Genomic DNA, 20,441 nt, shown 5'->3' with positions numbered 1-20,441 from the left:
CCAGGTAGCGCGGGACCGGGTGCGGGGAAGCGGCGGCGGGCGAGGAGGGCGCGGCGGGGAGCGTGTGTGGGTGTGGGTCGGGGGGTGCCCTCCCGCCGCGCGGCTGGGGCGCTGGGCTCGGGGACGTGTGCATGTTCTCAGCGCGAGGCCCCTCCTATCTTGCACCTGGGGTGGCGGCTGGAGCAGAGGGGGACCTCGCAAAGGGTCTCCCCCTCCTCCCCGCCACTACTGAGGGGACTGAGCCTGATGGGAGCCCTGGGCTACTGACTCCAAGAACAGTGCTCGCCCCACGTTTGCCCCCGACCCCCCAGAGGGTAGGGATCCTCTGTTCTGAGGCTGGCTCGCTCTGGGTAGGACCCGGCTAGGCTAGGTGGTCGCGTCTTGCTGCCATTCTCTCTCCTGCGCTGATGTCAGCCTGTTGGTTGGGGAGGCCTGGTTATAGCCCAGCCTGTTGGTTTCAGCCCCCAGGGCAGCTCTGAAGCTGTCCAGTCCCTAGAGTGGGGCCATGCACCGGGCACACACAGCAATGAAAGGGTGGGTCAACAAACCTTGGGAGGGGAGCTGAGAGCAGGAAGGGACTTCCCCAAGTCTGAACCTCGGGAGAGAACTTAAGAACGGTTTCCCTTATGTCTCTTCCCTGAGTGCGGTCCCTGAGTGTGACCCCCACTCCCGGCCCTGCCACACCTCTCTAGAGAGAGCCTCAGAGAGGCCAGAGCAGGCCTGAGGTCTCCTCTCAGGAGTCCGCCCCAGAGAGGGGAAATCCAGGTCCCTTCCTGCGGGAATCCTTCAAGCTGACAGAGCACAGGGCCATGGGCTGGCCCTCCTGGGTCAAGAGAAGGCCACCTTGACCAAGCACCTGCTGTGGGAAGCTCTCCCGTGGCTGCTCACAGCGCCCCCCAAGTGGCAGGGAGACTGAGGACTGTGCACAAGGTCATCCAGGACAGGGATCTGAGCCAGCTGACTGCCCGGTCTGTGGCCCGCAACTTCCTGCTTTGGCAAGGGATTCTGGGGAGAGGGGAGCAAGGGCTAGGGTTTGCCAGGGAGAGCTGGCGGGGTGGGAGGCTCGGCCCAGCTCTGAGCCCTCCAACAGGTTCATTGAGAGGAGACACAGCCTCTGCCAGGTTCCTCTCTGGTGGCAAAGCCGGTACTTTGTGAAGAGCGTGGGCTGGGGCCTCGAGGAACCCGCACGCTGGCCGGGTTTCCAGGCATCTGACAAACCTACTGGAACTGGTTCTTGGCAAGACTTCCCCTCGAGCTGTGCCAGGAGGGCTGAGGGAGTTTAGCGTGGCTGTTCTGAGCCAGGGAGGCCCGGGCAAGGGGAGTGGGTGGGCAAGGGGAGGGAAGGCGGCCAGGCCCTTTAGTCTGAGTGGAGGTTGCCTCCAGCAGGGGGACAGCTGGAAAGGAAACCCTAGGAAGCTGGGTTGGAGCGAGCTTTCCCTTTCCTGAGGGTGGTGAGGGGGCAGCTTGCGCCTAAAGCCTGCACAAAGTCTCACGCAAGGCTCCACACAGCCCTGCTGGGAATGTGGGGTCAGTCCCTGGCCTGGTGGTGCCTCACAGCCTCCTGCCTCGGGCAGGGCCCTCAGGGCAGCCCCTTAAAAACAGTACAATTATCCCATTTTATAGATGGAGAAACTGAGGCCTAGGAAAGGAGGCCATGTCTCTCCTCAATAGCTTAGCTGGGGTGCACACCCAGACCTGTCTACATGTAGGCTCAGAATCTTTGTCTTTATGGACTACAGTCTTGACCACCACCTGCTGCCCGTGTCTCCACCCCCACCCCTAGCCCCCGAAGCTGTCACCAGCCTCAGCACTTAGAGGGTCTCTGGGGCAATGTCACCATTTCCCAAAGCCCCTGAGCAACATGAGGTCAGTGCTCACCACTGCACCCGGTCCTTGCCTCTTCAACTATGTTCCCTCATCCCCACCCTCTAAGCCCTTGATCCGTGTCAGACCTCCACCCGGCAGGCTCTCTTCTGCTCATTCTTACACCCCAGTTTCGATGTCCCCTCATCCCCCAAATCGTCTGTTTGGAAGTGCCCAGGGTCCGGTGGACTTCCCTTTCCTGGCTCTTCCAGCCCTGTTTAGGAGGCCGGGGTGTGGGGAGAAGGCCTCACAGGGAGGCCATGGGTATGCTGAGGTTGGGAGGGGCGGTCAGAGTTGGGGGTGCTGCATGGACAGCGGGGCTGGCCCCTGTCTGCACCCCAGAGGTGGGGGCAGAGCCTCGCCCACCTGCCAAGTTGCACTTTATCCTGGGGGATGGGGACGGGGGCGGGAGGGAGGCAGCAAGGGGCGCTCAGCTGAGTGGGCGCTGGTGGGATTTGCATGCTTGTAGCCCTCGGGCCAGCACTGAGGCTGTCCTCTACCTAGAACAGGGCAAGGTGCAAGTGGGGGAATGACAGCAGGGTGGATGGACAGATGGACAGACAGAAGGATGGCACGTGGCCTAGGAATAGGAAATGGAAGTGCAGGAAGGGCTAGAGCCAGAGGAGGCTGGATGGGAGTCCCCCAGCTTTGTGGCTCTCTGGAGGGAGTTTGAGAATTCTCCTCAGTGGCCCTGACTGTGACCTTCAGTCACCTGTGAGCCCAGGGTGGGGAGCTGAGAGCATGAACTCTGGATCGTTGGCCCTCCCTCACTCGGTGCTCCTTGACCTCTGCCCCCAGCCCAGCACAAGCTCTGGGCTGCAGAGAAGCAAGTGTCTTCACACATGTGTCCTAGAGCTCGGGGAGGGAAAGAGCGAGAGCTCTGTGGTTGTGCCGGGGTGAGGGGCGGGACGGCTCCCATAGGAGGGGACGTCTGAGCTGTTCCCCAGGGCTCATGGGAAATTTGCACAGAGGAAGGAGACCCCCAGGTGGAGGTTCGCGCCTGGGCCAGGCAGCAGCAAAGCAGACGACTTTGGGGTGCTCCAGGAGTGGGTGAGGCTGGCAAGAAAGGGACGTGTGTCAGCAGGGAAGGAGCAGGAGGCAGGCACTGAGGGGGCCGTGCCAGACTAGCCCCCTCCCCTTTCGGGGACCCTCTGCTCCTGGGAAGTTCCCCCTGCAGTTTCCAGAAACAGAGTTGCTGGGCCGTATGGTACTTCCCTTGTACGTTTTTTAAGGCGCCTCCCTGTTTTCCACAGCAACTGCACTGATTTACATTCCCACCAACAGTGCATAAGCCCTTCTTCCAGTTTCTCCACATCCTCACCAACACTTGGCTGTTCTCTGGGGTTTTTGATAGTAGCCCTCCTGACGGGTGTGAGGTGGTATGTCACTGGGGTTTGACTTGCATTTCCCTGATGACCAGTGATGCTGAATCATGATGACATTCTCCTATGCGTATGTCCTCTGCCTTGTGTGAGCTGTGCCTCTTCTGTTCTTGCTGTCTGGTTCTGCACAGGGTCTGAGGAACCCTGGATAGGTTCTTCAGGTTTCAGCGCACCTGGGTGGCTCAGTGGGTTAAGCGTCCGACTTTGACTCAAGTCATGATCTCATGGTCTGTGAGTTTGAGTCCCGCGTCAGGCTCTGTGCTGAGAGCCTAGAGCCTGGAGCCTGCTTTGGATTCTGTGTCTCCCTGTCTCTCTGCCCCTTCCTGGCTTGCACCCTCTCTCTTGCAAAAAGAAATAGGGGTGCCTGGGTGGTTCAGTCGGTTAAGCGTCCGACTTTGGCTCAGGTCATGAGCTCCCTGCTCGTGGGTTCGAGCCCCGCATCGGGCTCTGTGCTGACAGATCGGAGCCTGGAGCTGCTTCGGATTCTGTGTCACCCTCTTTCTCTGCCCCTCCCCCATTTGCACTCTAATTTCTCTCTCTCAGAAATGAATAAATGTTAAAAAATTAAAAAAAAAACTAGTTTATAAAAAAATAAACATTGGGGAAAAAGATTTTTTTTTTTTAACTAAGAAAAAATAAAGGTTCCTCAGGCTTAGTTAGACAAATTCCATAGCCCACTGTGTCCTCCTGCTCCCTGTCCCAGGTGGCCCAGGGTCCGGCTACCTAGTGTGTGCCCCCCCAGATTCTCATTTGCTCACTCTGGAGACTTCCACTTTGGAGCCTGCCAGCACCCACCCCCACTATCCCCAGCACCCTTCCCACCCCCCCACTGAGCTGGGTAGCCCAGAGTGTGACCCCCCTCCTCTCTGTGCCCAGGAATCTTTGGGCAGCGCCTGGAGGACACGGTCCATCACGAGCGGAAGTATGGCCCCCGCCTGGCCCCCCTGCTGGTGGAGCAGTGTGTGGACTTCATCCGGGAGCGTGGCCTCACCGAGGAGGGGCTCTTCCGCATGCCGGGCCAGGCCAACCTGGTGAGGGACCTGCAGGATTCCTTCGACTGTGGGGAGAAGCCGCTGTTTGACAGGTGAGCCGAGGGAGAGCAGCGCGCGACACAGGCTCCGGTGCGTAGAGGCTCCGGGGAGACCTGGCAGCAGGGTGCTGGGTGGCATGGCTCCCCACAGGGACCCATGTGCTCAGTGAGTCCCCCCTGCTACCCCCACAGAGCACTGGGCACCGAATCTCTGCAGCAGCCCTCTGGGCCTCCTCTCAGGGATGAGTCCCCCATAGACGGGGCCCACTCACATCTATGCAGGCTGTTTCCACTGTGGATGCCTGGAAACCCAACCCGGGCACGGGGAAAGCCTCTGCTGGCTCCCTTTGGGACTCTGGGCTTGCTGCCGGGCCTCCCTGTCAGCTCCCCGGCCTGGGGTGATCCAGCCCCAGGCCCCAAGTGGTGTCAGGTATCAGGGGTGGAGAGCCAGTCTCTTCCACCTTCCCTGCGCCAGTGCCCGTCCTGACCCGTCCCCAGGTTTACCAGGTCCAGGCCTGTGCTTTGTGGCTAGAGTCAACTTCACTCAAGAGCCAAGTGTGACCTGGGAGGTGGGGCTACTGGGAGGCCTCTTCTCCCTGACAGGACCCCACCCATTATGGAGCTGGTTTTCAGAGAAAGTTCTTCCTGCATCAAGCCACCCTCTGCCCTTTCTTCTCAGATCTGCCCTGACAGCCAAGGCCTGCCTCTGATCCAGGATAAGCCCATGGGTTTTTGCCGGCAGCCTAGGCCTTCCCAGCTCTGCTCACTTTCACTCTCGTGCACGCGCTCTCTCTCTGTCTCTGTCTGTCTCGGGACAAAGTGCCCTCAGTGCCTCTGGCTTCCAGCAGACCCGTCAGCACAGCTAGGCGAGTCCCTTGGTTCCTTTCTGTGGATGTGAAGAGCTGTCCAGGGATCCGGGGATTAATCCTGTGGGCGGGGAAACTAAGGCTCTGAGGTTCTCGCTCCAGGTCACACCTGCAGTAAGGGCGGAAGCTGATTTGGACCCCAGGGCAGCCCTCCCTGCCTAAGTGTCCAGCCCTCGTATTACAAGCTGAGAGCCCAATCCTGGGGGAGGGAGCGGGACAGGGGACACTGCCCTAGAGGAACCAGGAGGCTGGTGGGCACCGAGGGGCTGTGGGCCATAGAACAATCACCTTGGGTGCTGGAGAATGGTGCCAGGATTCAGAGCAGGCGTGCGTAGGAGGCCAGGGTGGTGAGGGGCGTTCAGGAAGAAGTACCATGAAAAAGCCCGGAGCCTCTGTTAAAGGAAAAGGCTCTGCAGTGAGCGGGGAAGGGACTGGAGGGCAGGGAAGCGAGTCTCTAGGCAAGGAGGGGAGCGGTGAGGTGGTGAGGGTGCTGGGCCTGGCCCCGGGGGGCAGAGGGTCTGGACAGAATAGCTGCAGGGACCTGTGGGGCAGGGGCTGTGAACTGGGGCTGCTTTACTGGCCAGAGTGGGGGGCAGGCCTCCCAGAGGCCCTCCAGAGTAGAAGGGCCGCTCTCAGTCCACTTGCCCAGGACAGAAAAGCTGTCACCTCTCCCACTGACAGGACACACCGCAGATGGTCCTTGGCCACATTTCTGTGCTTATGCTGCCCGGGTCTTCCCTGCTCCTCCCCGCACCCCCTTTCCTGTCCTCCTGGGGTCCTAGCTCCTGTGGTGGCCCACACTGAACCTACAAGGCTCCGGGGGACAGGGAGGGCACTGAGCCCAAGCTGGGGACCCCCTGGGGCTGTGAGCACCCAGGAAGTGAGGGGTGTCGGCAAAGGAGGTGAAATGTCCTGGGAGAAGGCAGGAGAGAGTGTGGACACCTGCTTTCAGGGTTAGAGGCAGGGATGGGGGCCCTTTGGCCAGGCCAAGAGCCGGCAGGCCTGAGTAAGGGAGGGGCCCTAGCTGTGGCTTTGAGGCATATATGGGGATATAGAACCCCAGAATCCCAAATGCTGTAGCCAGAAAGGACTCTGCGAGCCCAGTTGTGGACAGCCAGGGCCAGGTGGCACCTCAGTGGCACACAGCCACCTTCTCCTGACCCCTGGCTTATCCTTCCTGAGCACCTGCCATGAGAGAGATGCAGGTTCAGGGTTTAAATCCCAGGCCCCAGAGAAGCAGATGAAATACCTAAGGCCCAGGTCCATCCAGGAAGGCAAACCTAGAGGAGGTGCCAAGATGGCAGCCCAGGGACTGAGCCCAGAGGCCAACAGGCCCAGGGTCACTGTCCTCCACTGGGGGCACACCAGCCTGGGTAGCGCCAAGCTGGGAGTGGACACACAGGCCACTGGGGTGATGAACACAGAGCCCGGGCGTCTGTGATGTAAATAGGAACTCAGAGGCTGGGGGAAAGGGTCTGACCTCTGACCTGCCCGGCCCCTGGTGGCCGGTGCCCAGGGAGGCTTGCTCTTTCTAGGAGCTCAGCAGGCCTGCCTGGCTGGTACCCTTGACATGGCCCCTCCCGTTCCATCCATGGGTTGGCCTGGGGGCTCCATCACCCACTCCTTATCCACCCCCTACTGGGAGCAGAGCAGCTTCCACAATGCCCTGTGGAGGACCCTGGGGCAGCCCCCAGGCCTCTAGAAGGGGACCTTCACTCCTCCCAGTTCCCTGGCTAACCGCATACACACGCAGGCACATGCACAGACGTGAGAGCAGAGGCTGCCCCTGGCAGCGTGGCGCAAGGTGCTGGTCACTTCTGGGGTTCCCCGGCGTCCCAGGCCTCATGCATGTCCCCCTGCCCACAGCTCAACAGACGTGCACACGGTGGCCTCCCTGTTGAAGCTGTACCTGCGGGAGCTCCCTGAGCCTGTGGTCCCCTTCGCCAGGTACGAGGACTTCCTCAGCTGTGCCCAGCTGCTCACCAAGGACGAGGGGGAGGTTAGTGGCTCCTGGGGACCCATCCTGGGAGGCGGGCCTGCTGGCAGTTGGGTGTGTGGAGGCAGGGCACAAACTTTTAGTGACTTTCATGGCACATAGATCCTGGCCTACAGACTGCTCTGTAGGATGGGCAGCCTTGAACCTCCCACTCTGTGAAGGGGGCGCCTGAGCACCCTGCTCTGGGTGTGGGAGGGTGCTCTGGATGGAGCAGGCCTGGAGCATTGCGTCTTGTGTAGGGTCCTCTGCACCCACAGGCCTCAGTCTATGGGACGGGCAGGTACCTCCTAAAGCAGGCCGAGTTCCAGTCACGGTCCTGGGCCCCTCCACCTCCACCTTAGGCCACCCAGGCCAGCCACTGGGTTCAGAAACTACCAGACCTTTCATCTATTTATATCCTGCCTCCTCCCCAAAGAATTTTGAGTCTGCTTTCAGGGCTGAGGGCTCCCACACCTACCCCCACCCTCTCCCACAGGTGTCTGCCTAGAGCCCTAGGTGGGCTTTGGCTGGCGAAGGACTTTATTTGCTCCTTGTGGCCCTGAAATGAGGGGCCTTTATCTGGCAAATACTTGTGCCTCCATAAGTGTGCTGCACCCCGGCCCTCACGTCCCTCTCTGGCCCTGCATTACCCTTCACATCAATTCCCCAAAAGTAAATCTGCTTCCCCAAGAGGTCACAAGCCTGGCCTCACTGCTCCGCAGAGGAAGACAGAGGTAGTAGTACCATCTGATCACCTGGGGCTCGGCTGCATGGGCCTTGGCTGGAGGTCTGGACTCTGGTTTCTGCCCCCCACTCCCAGCCCACCCTCCTCCTCTTTCCCCAGCCCTCCGGCCCTCGCCCTGGAGCAGGAGAAGGGCCTGGGGTCTCACTGCCAGCCTTTGAAGTGTTGTTTTTCTCTTTCTATCCCAAGGGGACTCTGGAGTTGGCTAAACAAGTGAGCAGCCTTCCTCTGGCCAATTACAACCTGCTCAGATATATCTGCAAGTAAGTGACTCGGGGCAGGGAGCTTCCTTCCCCTGCGCTCCGGCTCTGTGCCCTTCCCAGAGGGGACTGGGTCCTTCTCCCACCAGCCCTGATGAGGCAGTGAGGGGCCCCTGCGCTCATGGAGCTCACAGTCCCTGGGGGAGCAGGTGGTGGTAAATAGACCCCGGTTCCTTCAGCCTTCTCTGGGTGCCTCTCGCCATCCCCTCCCCCAGGGGTTTGAGCCCAGGTGCCTGGAGAGGGCGTGCAGGGTGGCCCTCCTCTAGCTAGCCCCATGCCTGAGGGGTCTGGGCCTTCTTGGACATCTGTCCCCACTCCAGGCGGGAAAGGCATCCCTCTGGCCCCTGCTTCTGATGGCCCCTTTCTGAGCTTGGCAGGGGCAGCTGGTGATGCCCAGCAGCCGTGGACATGGCGGGGCATGGGGGCCAGGCAGCTCCCACCAGATCCCGCATCAGGTTTTGCTTTTCTGCCAACTGCCTTTTCCTTACCATACAGGTTTCTGGACGAAGTTCAGTCCCACTCAGATGTTAACAAGATGAGTGTCCAGAACCTGGCAACAGTTTTCGGACCTAACATACTTCGGCCGCAGCTGGAAGACCCGGTAACCATCATGGAAGGTAATGGTGGAGCCGTGCGTGGCGGTGCTGGGCACTGCCCACCCTCGGGCCAGACTCGTGGGAGGGGGCAGGTGCCTCTAGACCACCTCACCTCCCCCTCTGACCCCATGGGATCCAGCTCTAAAAGGAAAAGGAACTTTGCTCTGTGGATGGGGTCACTGGTGCAATTAGAAAGACAGGAGGGGCAGGGGGATGGAAGAGGTCAGTGCCCCCCTGCCCTTGGATGCACACAGATGTTTTTACTTTCCTTGAGTAATTCTTTATTAAGTAGTTGTCACAGGCTCCCGGATGTCAGAGCCATACTTTGGGAATAAATAGGAAAAATAGCAATAGCAGCTGCTTTCAGTATACAAGGGCTTCTACTAAGTACCTTATTCGTATCCCTTCATCTTAATTTTCACAAGCGGCTCATGTGTGGTTATTGCACCCATTTTACAGATGAGTAAACTGAGATCAGGAGAGGCATGGTGACTGTCAGTCAGATTCACCAAAGGGCACAGGTACTGGCTGGCCCAGAAGCAGAGCCCACACTTGGAGGCCCCGTGGAAGACTGTCTTGGAGGGGTTGGTGAAGGAGGCCTTCTCGCAGACGGGAGACCCACAGCCAGCCCCGGCTGAGGTGTGCAGGGGCTGGCCAGGTCTCACACAGGACAAAGCCAGCTGGGGCTGCTGCCGCTGGCACCAGGCGAGTGGAGGGCAGAGTTGCTGCTCCTTGCCGAGCAGACCTATCTGGAGCTCTCTGTGCCCCCCGCCCCCCGCCCCAAGCCAAGGTCATGACTCTTGGCATGGCACTCTCACTCAGATTCCCCCCTGGGCCTGTCTAGCTTGGTCTCTCACCCAAGGCCCCCCATTTCTCAGCCTACCAGGTTGAACAAATGCCCAACGGCAAACACAGACTTCCTGCTTCCCCCAGTTTTCTGGCCTAAGAATTCCTTTATTTTTTTCTGGGATTCTTAGTTGCCTCTAGTTGGAACATCCACCCAAGCACCCCCTCCCCCTCTTCTTATGACCTGGAAACCTTTCCAGTCTCTGGTGTTTGTTTGGTGGAAGGAGACAGGAGAGAACAAGGCAAGCGGATAGGTGCCACGGTCCCACTGTACTGCCCCCATTTCGTGGCTGTCCCTCAACCCCCAGGCTCAGGAATACAGGCTCCTCAGGCTGCATCCCAGGGGCCATGACCTGGAGAAGAAGTATTATGTATGTGATTGTGTGTGTGGTGTGAGGGGGTGGGTTGTGCGTGTTGGGGGCTGCACACATCTGTATGTGTATATATGGAATCGTGTGTTATGACTGTCACTATGTGGGACTGTATGCGTGTGTGCCCACATGCACCTGTAACACATTCTGTCCCTGTCCCAGAGCCTCCCAGCAGGTGGACGGTCAGGCACAGCCATCGTCAGCCGTACAGGGGAGTGACATGGGACAACCTAGAAGGCTTTGATGTCTAGGTCCTGGTTTCTGGGGCCAGCCTGCCCCTGGCTCGCCTTGCAGTCTCAGCGGGCATTGTGCCTGCTGCTTCCCTGGACGCCATGGGCTAGAGGCACGGTGCCCCCTCTGTGTCCAAAGAAGGGGGTTCATAGGTGGGTCCTTCTGTTGGTGCTAGATTTGGAGGGTTTGGTGGCTGTCCTTTCCTTCGGGGCAGCAGAAGGCAGGCTCTTACTGAGCCCTCTCTGGAGGAGCGGCATGGTTCTGGACTGCAGATACCCTATGGCACGGCTGGTCTGGAGACATCCACGGCCAGGCTTTCTCACTCCCTCTTCCCGGCAGGCACGTCCCTGGTCCAGCACCTGATGACCGTCCTGATCCGCAAACACAGCCAACTCTTCACCTCGAGGGCTGAGGAAGGGCCAGCCTCCCCACATGGGGGCCCACCGTGCACGGTGGAGTGGGGCTCCGAGGAGGCCCCGAGGGACGGCCAGCCAGAGCCCAGCAGCCCCAGCCCTCAGGGCCTGCCGTCACACAGGACCTCTTCTCTGGATGGGGCCACTGTGGCAGCGCTGTCTAGAGCCTCCCCCATGGGTCCGGGTGGCCGAGGCAGCCCTGTTGCCGCCAGCCCTGGGAAGAAGGTACAGACTCTGCCCAACTGGAAGTCTTCCTTCTGGCAGTCAGGGTCCCGGTCGGGGAGCCCGAAGGTGGGCAGCTCCTCCCTGGAGGTGCCCATCATCTCCTCTGGAGGGAACTGGCTCATGAATGGGCTGTCCTCCCTGCGCGGCCACCGCCGGGCCTCCTCGGGAGAGCGGCTCAAGGACTCAGGCTCTGCGCAGAGACTCTCTACCTATGACAACGTACCCCCGTCCAGCGGCCTCTTTCCCAGCACTCCCAGTGTGGCCAGCACGGCGTGGTCGGGGGCCTCCTCTTGCGAGGCATCAGCTGGGGGCTCTGTCAGCAGCTGCACAGCCTGCCGGGCCAGTGACTCGTCCGCCTGCAGCTCCCTGCCCACCGAGGGGGGCCTGGAGCCGTCCCCTTTCCCCAGCAGCAGCGAGGACCGCAGATCCCCGGACCTGGGCCGCGGCCTGGACGAGGTGGGCACCTGCATCAGCAGCAGCGAGCCCAGTGACCCAGGCAGCCCCACCCAGGACTATGCCCGCTGCTCCGAGGCTCTCCAGGGCCTGGTCACAGAGCTCAGGGCGGAGCTGTGCCGGCAGAGGACTGAGTACGAGATGAGTATGAAAAGGTAAAGGGCTGCAGCCACTGGGTGAGTGAGGCCAGCACCCCTGGGGCCTGCCGAGTGCAGCGGCCCTGGGCAGTCAGCCTCTCGGCATGGCCTCTGGCTCTGAAAGAAAGCCTCCTGGAGGCAGGGCTCTAAGCAGCCAGCCCCTGGAAGCCACCTGGCCAGGAGAATAGCCCCAGGGCAGGGCTGGGAATGGAGGGGTGGGGTCCGGCATACAATCTGAGCTCCATAAATGCTGCTCAAGGAATGAACCAGAATCTCAGCCTTAGCTGCTCAGAGCACCTTTAATGGAGGGGCTCATCATGGGGATCCCTCTATGGCCCTCAGGGAGGAGGTGGGCTCCCTGAGGTGTGTGCAAGGGCCCAGGGAAGTGCCCATGTGAGATGCAGGCCCCGGGCCAGCTAGCTAGCTGGCTGGCTGACCTGGTTGGGTCTGATGTGGAAACTCCTTCCAGGATTGCAACCCAATTTTCTGTGAGGAGGGAGCTGGCAGTGCTGAGCTGTGCCCTCCTACCTGCCCTGGTCACAGGAGGATGCCCCGTGCCACATTCTGAGCCTTGCAGGTTTCTTCATTGGTGGTCCTAGTTTGATCCTTCAGCTTCCCCATGAGGAGAGGGTTTTTCGGCTCTGAGGCGCCAGATTCTCCAACCAAGGTCACCAGCAGAGCCTGTGCTGACAATGCTTCTACCTGCTCTCCAGCTCCTTAGCCCCTTGCCCTAGCCGTCTGACCTATAAAGCAGGCCCCACCCCCTAGCAGAAGGTGTTAGTGTGTTCTGAGGTCTTCCTTTGTCCATCAGAGACAGTGGGGGTAGGAAAGGGAATCCTGCTTCTGCCTCTGAGCCTGGGATCTCCACAGGGAGCTGGAATGGCAGCATTTGGCCTTCCTCTTCCACAGGACATCAGGCGATGTCTGAGCTAGGAGTTGAAGTACCAGTAGGACTGAGCTGAGCAAGGACGAGAAAGGACGTATCATGTGTAGAACTGTGAGGTGTACAACTGGGAGAGATACCCCAGAAATGTGAGCGCTGGGCTGGAATTTACCAGGCAGAGGTTAACAGTGGGACGCCCTGCAGATACAGAGGGAGATGATTACAGCTGAAGATGATGAGCTCACAGACAAAAACTACAGAATACATGGGAAGTGTGAGGACAGCCTCACAGGGGGTCAGACTCAACTTTTCATTTCCTCAGCTGTTTGTGGAGCCAACTTGAGCTTCTAGGTCTTTTCCCTCTCAGAAGCTCGGTTTGCCAGGAGGATAATGCTGTGTTTCCTGGAGGGCTCTGGGTGAGACCGCCTGGGGTCAAGTCCCTGCCCGCTGGGTACTGGCCGAGCACCCCCAGGCGGGCTGTCTGACCCCAGTGTGTATTGGCCGAATGTCTGTCTGGCAGGCTCTCTGGGCTTGGTGATCTCACCCATTTGGCATGAGGATTAAGTGCCACAGTGGATGGGAGTCCTCGGCACAGGGCCTGGTGCATCCACAGTGCTCAGGAAGCTTCCACTGCTCATGCTTTCTCCTCCTTGGTGGGTTGGGGGCTCTCAGAAGCAAGGCGGCAGCAGCAGCCCTGGTGGTACCCTCACCAGCAGAATGCTCTGTGCTGTCGTCCTGGGCGAAGGGGTGGTCTAGGGTGAGGAGGATCTCTCTGAGCACAGGAGAGAACAGAGCCCCATGCAGCGGTCTTTGTGGAATATGTCTGCACATGTGGAGTCCACACTGGGTCTGGTCTAGGGAGTTGGGGGAAACCGGCTTTGGGCCCTGCTTCCCAGGACTCAGAGCTCCTCTCCTGTACCATTTTTTTTTTTTTTTAACATTTATTCATTTTTGAGAGAGAACACGAGCAAGTGGGGGAGGGGCAGAGAGAGAGGGAGACACAGAATCTGAAGCAGGCTCTAGACTCTGAGCTGTCAGCACAGAGCGTGATGTGGGGCTCGAACCTACAAGCAGGGAGCTCATGAACTCAGCCAAAGTCAGGTGCTTAACTGACTGAGCCACCCAGGCACCCCTCTCCTGTGCCAATTACATTCTCAAAAGAGAATTCACTGAGTGGCTGTGAGGAGCAGACACTGTACTGGGGACAGAGCCAAAACCAAAACTGATTAAAACCTCTGTCTTTATTTGGTGGTGTGTGTGATGGGGGCGAGGGGGAGAAACCATGAACAAGATAGATTTTAAACATCTATGGTATGTTAGGGGCACCTGGGTGGCTCAGTCAGTTAAGCATCCGACTGGCTTAGGTCATGATCTCAAAGTTCGTGAGTTCGAGCCCTGAATCAGGCTCTGTGCTGACAGCTCAGATTCTGTGTCTCCCTCTCTCTCTCGCTCTCTCCCTCTCTGCCCCTCTGTTCATGTTCTCTCTCTCAAAGCATTAAAAAAAAATTTTTTTTTTTTTACACAAATCTATGGTATGTTAGAAAGTTAAAGGAGAACTAAGCAGGCTGGAGGGCAAGGGAGCATGGGAAGAGAGGGGTGGAAGGTTGTGCAGGGACAGAGGGAAGGCCAGGTACAGAAGCCCAGGGGTTGCAGTGGGGAGAGGCAGGCGGGGGCAGGTGGAGTGGGAGGAAGCAGGGGTGGAGGGAAGAAGGTGGGGCTCCAGGCCAAACATGTGGATGTCACGGACGTAAGGGGTAGCAGTTGAGGTGGAAAGAAGAGCCAGATCCTGAACATGTTTGGAAGCCTTGCTAATTGGTCAGATGCGGAGGTGAAAAAAAGAACAGACTTTGGGGACATTTTTGTCTTGGGGGAATAAATGGAAGAAGGTGTTCAGTGTGTGGAACATCAGAGCCCCAGAAATGGTCTGGAGAAGAAGGATCAGGAGCCAACTGGACCTGCTAAGTGCGGTGCTTACTAAGTTTCTGAGTAGAGTTGGAGATAGAGGCTGAGAGGTCGTCGGCATGTAGATGAAGCTTCGGGTCTGGAGGCTGGATGAGGTCCCAGAGCCACACAGAGAGGAAGATAGGCCCAGGCCCAAGAGCACCAGGACAGCAGGAGGGCCCAGCAAAGAGGGGACTAGAGCCAGAGGAGAAGCAGTGAGGTGTCTGTAGGGGCCCTGCCGCGGGTGCCCTTCTGTGTGACAGCATGTTCTGTGCTCCTTGGGGCGGGGGTGGGCGCTGGGCTGCAGGGAGGTTTCCTGCTTTCTCCATGCTTTGTGCTCATTGACTGAGGACGGAGGCCGGGCCTAGTCCTGGATGGTGCGGCGATGGGCTCTTACTCCACGTACACCATGTCACAGGTGTTATGCTGTGCACCTGCAGCCTTCTTTGTTCATTGTAGCTGTAGCTCCTGGGGGAAGGGTGTCCCTGGCATTTTTCCAGAAAAGACACTAGGACTTAGTAGTCTGTGTTCTGCTCACAGTCACATGCCTCATAGGCAACCAGGCTGGGGCGCAGACTCCAGCATTTTGAGTCTCAGGGGCTGGGCTCAGCTTGCCCCCGAGGCCTTATGGGAGGTAGTCATCTGGTTGAAAGGATGGATGTGCCAACCTTTGTACTGTGTGGTGTTAACATCCAAAGAAGCAGGTCTGTCGTTGCATAAAGGAACACTGAGTGGCCTCCTGGGGAGGATCCAGAGAAGTATCCCTGACGGGGAGACATCTGAGCTGGGCCGTGAAGGACAAGTGGGAATGGAGGGGACATCCCCAAATGGGGTTTCCAATGAGTCACCATGTCTGGCTGGGACCTGGGGGGCCATGGGAGGTGGGGAAGCTGGAGGGAGGCTGGGGTACAATGCGAGGGAATGGTTTCCTACTCCTGTCTCCATCTGGGGACCAGTCCTGCTTTCTGCCAGCCAGCAGTCCATTCTTCGGCGGACAATTGGCTCGGAGGGGAAGTGGTGGACTTTAAAGTTTAGTGAAGACTTAGGCTCCCAGCCTCAAGTGCCACAGGGCTAAATGCCCATGCTGGCATTTCTGCATCACAGGCAGAAGGGAGGTCCCCTGGTGGTGAGGCCTCGTGGCTCAAGGGTGAAGAACCAGGGTCTTGGGAGGAGCTGATGGGGCCTGTGGGGCCTGCCACAGAGCCGGGTTTGAGCCCACATGCGTCCTTCTGTCCCCAGGCCACCTGACCAGCTCCTTCGGAAGGAGTGCACCCAGACACAGGTTTGCTGAAACCCAGGCAGCCAGAGACTAAAGCAGGGTCTTTCTTCTTGATTTTAAAGACTCGAAGAAGGTAGTGCCCACCTGAGGAAACGAATGTCACAGCTAGAAGAAGAACTGGACCAGGAAAAGAAAAAGTACACGATGCTGGAAATAAAGCTGAGGAACTCGGAGCGGGCCCGGGAAGACGCGGAGAAGAGGAACCAGCTGCTGCAGAAGGAAATGGAGGAGTTCTTCTCAACCCTGGGAAGCCTCACTGTTGGGGCAAAAGGTGACAAAGCCCCCAAGTGAAGGAGAGGGAGGAGCTCCCTTCCGCAGTGGTGCTTGCCCACCCCTGGGCAGAGACAGCCGGCGGCCTCGTGAGGAGCCACGAGGCCCCACAGCTTGGACCTGGGCCTCAGTGGTGCCAGGAGCTCCAGCACCGGCTGGTGGGAGAAGCCCTGACACCCCCAGGGGGACTGTTGGGAGCCCTAGCCCCACGTGGGATCTGGATGCTGCTCTGCCCGTGCAGGGCTGGGCAGGTGTCGGAGGAGACAGGCCAGTGACCCACCAAATCATGGCGCCTGGGAGCTGAGCGGCCTGCTGGGAACACTTTGCAATCTGTATTAAATCTGCTCTCCTAGCATGATGTCTGCATGCCTGACTCCTTCTTTATGGTCATACGGGATTGGGGATTGGGATTACCAAGTTGCTCGCAGGGTTGGAGGTACCCGGGATGTCCCCTGGGCTTCAGAAGCGGGATGTGAAGCTCCCTGAGGAACACCCAGTGTCGTCACAGTTACGGACGCTGGATTTATGCAAATCGGTGTGTTGCTCCATCCTCCCCGTGCCCATAGCAGGACGATTTTCCTCAGGCCTTCTGCCTCTGAGCCTTCCACTGTACCTGCTTGCCTTTGCTTGGCCCCAGCTCTGCTCCAGGCCCGGAGTCTAGGAGTCCGAGCCCAGCATGGGCGTTATACACCTCACCTCTGCCCCCGGGCCGATGCAGGGGCACAAGGCATGTGTCTGAAGGTGACACAGTGATGCCCATTCTGTCCCCTGTTCTCACTGTCCTCCATAGCTTCAGTCTGTGTCCCGTTTCCCTTCAGACTCCTCTCTAACTGGTGCTGATCCCTCTCCCTGCCTGTTCACCCTCCTCCAGCTCATCCTCAGACTTGAAGTCTCCATGAGGGCGGATCCCGAAAGAAAACTTTTCCCTGCACACATGGCGCAGGCCTGGGCCATAGCTCCTGGAGGTGGGGCTTAGGGAGCACCAAAGCAGCGGCCTCTCAGAGGAGAGGACTGGCCTCCAGGGCACCGACAGTGTCTGTGACCTTCCCTGGCTCCTGCTCACAGTGCCCTAACATATTGCCTCTTGCCACTGTGCTCACCAGAGTGCACCAATTGATCACCAGTATCTCTGGAAAAGTCCCTAAGGGCCAACCACACATCCCCCTAGAGTCAGGTAGACACCACTGCACTGAGGCTTTAAATGCTGGGGACTTGGTGCTCCCAAGAAGAGCTCACTTTATACCCTGAGATGCAAGTGCACAGACCCAAGACAGCTGGAAATTCCTACAATGGGGAGGCAGGCCTTCTGCTGGGCTGCCTGTGGCCGCACAACCAGGAAGCCAGGTGCCTGCCAAGGGCACTCAGCAGCATCAGTGGTCAAGAGAGTTCTCTTAGGGGGATAGGGCACCTGGGTGGCTCAGTCGGTCAAGCATCTGACTCGGGTTTGGCTCAGGTCATGATCTCATGTTTTCTTGGGTTTGAGCCCCACATCAGACTCTGCACTGACAGTGCAGAGCCTGCTTGGGATTCTCTGTCTCCCTCTCTGCTGCTCTCCCATTTATGCTGTCTCTGTCTCTCCGAAAATAAACTTAAAAAAAAATTCTCTTGGTGAACTCTGAGGAGGGGGGGGGTCAGTGGACAGCAACACCTGTACCTGTAAGGCCATCTACAGCAGATGATCCGGGTGACCAGCTTCCCCAGAAGGTAAAACATTGCTCTCCTCCCTATTCAAAGAGAAAGAGAAAAGAAACTGAAATGGTTGATTCTTCAACAAGATAGAAATCGGCCCTATGCTCAGAGGAGAAACTGAGGCTGTAAGATGATAGGTGAGAACACCAGTACATTCTTAGGGTCCTGGGTTCCCTTGCCACAGTCCTGGAATTCTGCCAGCTTTGACTTGAAGAGAAAAATGCCACCAGGCGATCAAATGAGCAGAAAAGACAAAAAAGGGTTTCCCATGATGAAAAGGGAGGTTGTCCATTTTGTCTTAGCCATTCTTACTGGCAAAGGCTCAGCTTCTCACCAAGTCCTGGCCCAAGCCAGCTCATAAACCCCATCTGCCACCTGCTGGCGAAAGTAAGATCTCCAAGTACAATTTTTCTCTGAGAACTAGTTGGCAATATTCCGTAGAAGTTCTGCTGTCCTCCCGTTTCTGTTGAACCAGCACTCTCCATTCTGTCTGTAAAACAGACTTCTGCCTGTAAAGTATGCCAAGCACCAAGTCTGTCAGGGGCCCTGGCCCGTACCCTGTCCCTGTCCACTTAGGCATTCCCTCAGTTGAGTTACATTTACAGAACCTATTTTCCAACCGTGGAAAATTATTGTACCTATTATTGTAATGACATCATTTAATATTAAGTAAACTGATGAATTGTGGATGTGAAAAGACACAAAATTCATGTTTTGTAAAACTTTTATTTTTTAAAAATGATTTAGAAAGGATAAAGGCAAGTTGCTAACAAAATAGTTCAATTATGGATAAATCAACCATGCAATAGTGGAAAATTGGCAAAATTCTAGGATTCTGCTCTCAGAACTTAGAACTTTGAGTTTGACTTTAAAGCAAAACGAAGAAATTATAAATATCAAACTAAAAAACAAAGGAATTGGCTTAAAGACTGACATGTCCTTTTTTTTTAAAGAAGAATACAATTTTTAGGGTGAGAGAGAGAGACATTCCTTGTCTTACCTGGCTGCTGAGTAACGGACCACGCTTGACCACTGTACTCCCCACTGTAAAAGGGCTTTGGAGAGAGTCCACGTACCCATGTTCTCATGCCTGTGTGCAAAAACAAAAGGGAGTCAGTAACAAAAATATGTTCCACTGACTCCCCCTCCTTTAGATGCAGGGCCCCAGCCCCCGGAATGTTCTCCCAATACCCTCCGTGGTTCTGTCGGGAAGGGACAGTATTGTGTACACGAGCTCACAGCTACGTCGCCGACAGTGCTGCTGCCTCTTACCCATGTGGTCAACAGAGGCCACCACCTTGGCCAGAAATTGCCACCTTTCCTATCAACCACACTGCTACTACTTCTGTGCTGCACCAAGCCCTGTGACAGTTGGACCTAGGAGGTGCCAAGATTGTGTTGAGGTTGGTAAGAAAGAAGAGATTCGGCCGTGGACCGCTCTTTGGCACAAAGAGCTTGGGCCCATGCTGCCGCCGCCAGTCCTCAGGGAAGTGCAGCTCTGTGGTCTGTGCTCCCTCGTATCTAAAACGAGGATAAGCTCGGTGTGCGAGCTGGGCCAGTGGGTCTAAGGGCCTCACGTGTCGTTAGGGGATGTCATTCTCTGCACTAAAGTGCTTGGGAAGCACAGAGAAGTCAGGCTTCTGTCCCAGGGACAACTTAAGAGTCTGTATTCTTAGTTGTCCAAGTTCAAAAGATGCTGGCTTGATAGTTTTAAAATATTCCCCTAATCATGTTTTGATGGGGTTTGTGCACATGATGCAAAATGAGTTTAGAAGAGGCATCTAAATCAGATGGAGGGCAGAGGTGAGGGAAGGCAGTTCTTGTTTTATATGCTGATGTGTGTGCTTTTGCTAGAGCAAAAGGGGTGTGTATGTGTGTGTGTGAGAGAGAGCAAGCGAGCGAGCTGAGGTGTGGGGGGACAGGGGAGGACGGAGGGCTAAAGGTGGCAAGGATCTGGTCCTGGAGGGTGGGATAGGCTGTTAGCTTTGATGCTTTAGGAGAGGATTGCCCCCCAGTAGATTATATCCACTGTAGAGATCCACATGCTTTTCATTCATGAGAAGATAGAGGGAACAAGACCTACGTCTTGGCTTTCATAGAATTTTCTAGTGGGGTAGGGTAGACCATAAAGAAATGTTAAAAAGAAAACAGTAGGTCCCAAATGGAATCACTTATACTAAGCCACAGATCACTGAACCAAGACTTACTTCCAGTTTGGGCTCTCCCAGAAATGGCGCCTTAAGCCAGTCCGTTGGTAATCATCTGGTCAGTACTGGCTAGGTCGTCTGCCTGATAGACCCCAGCCATCCTCTGCAGGAAAGTAACTTTACAATAAGCAACCTGCTCTTTTGCCTAGTATAATTTCCTGCTCCCTTCTGCCTATAAAAGTTTTTCATTTTGTATGGCTCCTCAGAGCTCCTTTCTGTCTGCTAGATTGGATACTGCCCAATTCATGAATCACTGAATAAATCCATTAAGATCTAAATTTACTCAGGTGAATTTTTTTTTAACAGAAGCACACATAAACAAGACATTCAGATTTTAATAAGAGCTCCGAAAAAGGTGATCCCAGGGGCCTATTTTAGACAAGTCGGTCAGGAAGTCCACTCTGAGGAGGTGAACTGGAACTGAAACCAAAGGATGGACAGGGCAGCCATGCGACTGGAGAGCTGCAGGCAGAAGGAAAGGCGGTAGCTGTTTACATGAGTGCCAATGCTACTGCTGGCACAGTGGGTAACATGGCAAGAGCCAGCCAGACACTGGAGGGCCTGGTCACCCAAGGTAATTTTCTTTTAAGGGCTATAGAAAAGCACTTGAGGGCTTTAAATCAATTGGCTTGTATTTCAGCAAGGTTCTTGTGGCCACTGGTGGAGGGTGGGTGGATTTGGTGGGGGTGACGGGCAGGTGGCTGCAGGGAAGCTAGTCTAGGAACTGTGCTCCAGACCAACTGTAGAAGAGTGACAGGCCAGAAACTATATAGGAATGGTCT

The 20,441-nt window shown here is 56.9% G+C and overlaps 1 protein-coding gene across 8 annotated transcripts in view; it reads left to right on the top strand.

The window, feature by feature from the left end:
• Nucleotides 1-16,121, top strand: part of ARHGAP22 (Rho GTPase activating protein 22) — a 168,064-nt gene extending 151,943 nt beyond the window's left edge. For 4 of the 8 annotated variants that reach the window (XM_029932092.1, XM_029932094.1, XM_029932093.1 and 1 more), the window contains 6 exons: nt 4,122-4,329; nt 7,008-7,140; nt 8,048-8,121; nt 8,614-8,735; nt 10,502-11,408; nt 15,556-16,121. In XM_029932092.1, the coding sequence (XP_029787952.1) occupies nt 4,122-4,329; nt 7,008-7,140; nt 8,048-8,121; nt 8,614-8,735; nt 10,502-11,408; nt 15,556-15,784 (1,673 nt within the window). In that variant the 3' untranslated portion in view covers nt 15,785-16,121. Of the gene's footprint in view, nt 1-4,121; nt 4,330-7,007; nt 7,141-8,047; nt 8,122-8,613; nt 8,736-10,501; nt 11,409-15,555 lie in introns of those variants that run through there. The other 4 variants (XM_029932095.1, XM_029932098.1, XM_029932099.1 and 1 more) reach the window with 4 other exon arrangements.
• Nucleotides 16,122-20,441: the final 4,320 nt, after the last annotated feature.

This window comes from Suricata suricatta, chromosome 2, assembly GCF_006229205.1.
Source record: "Suricata suricatta isolate VVHF042 chromosome 2, meerkat_22Aug2017_6uvM2_HiC, whole genome shotgun sequence".
Taxonomy (NCBI): Eukaryota; Metazoa; Chordata; class Mammalia; order Carnivora; family Herpestidae; genus Suricata; species Suricata suricatta.
Note: the sequence above shows the minus strand (reverse complement) of the source record. Positions and strands in the feature narration are given on the sequence as shown.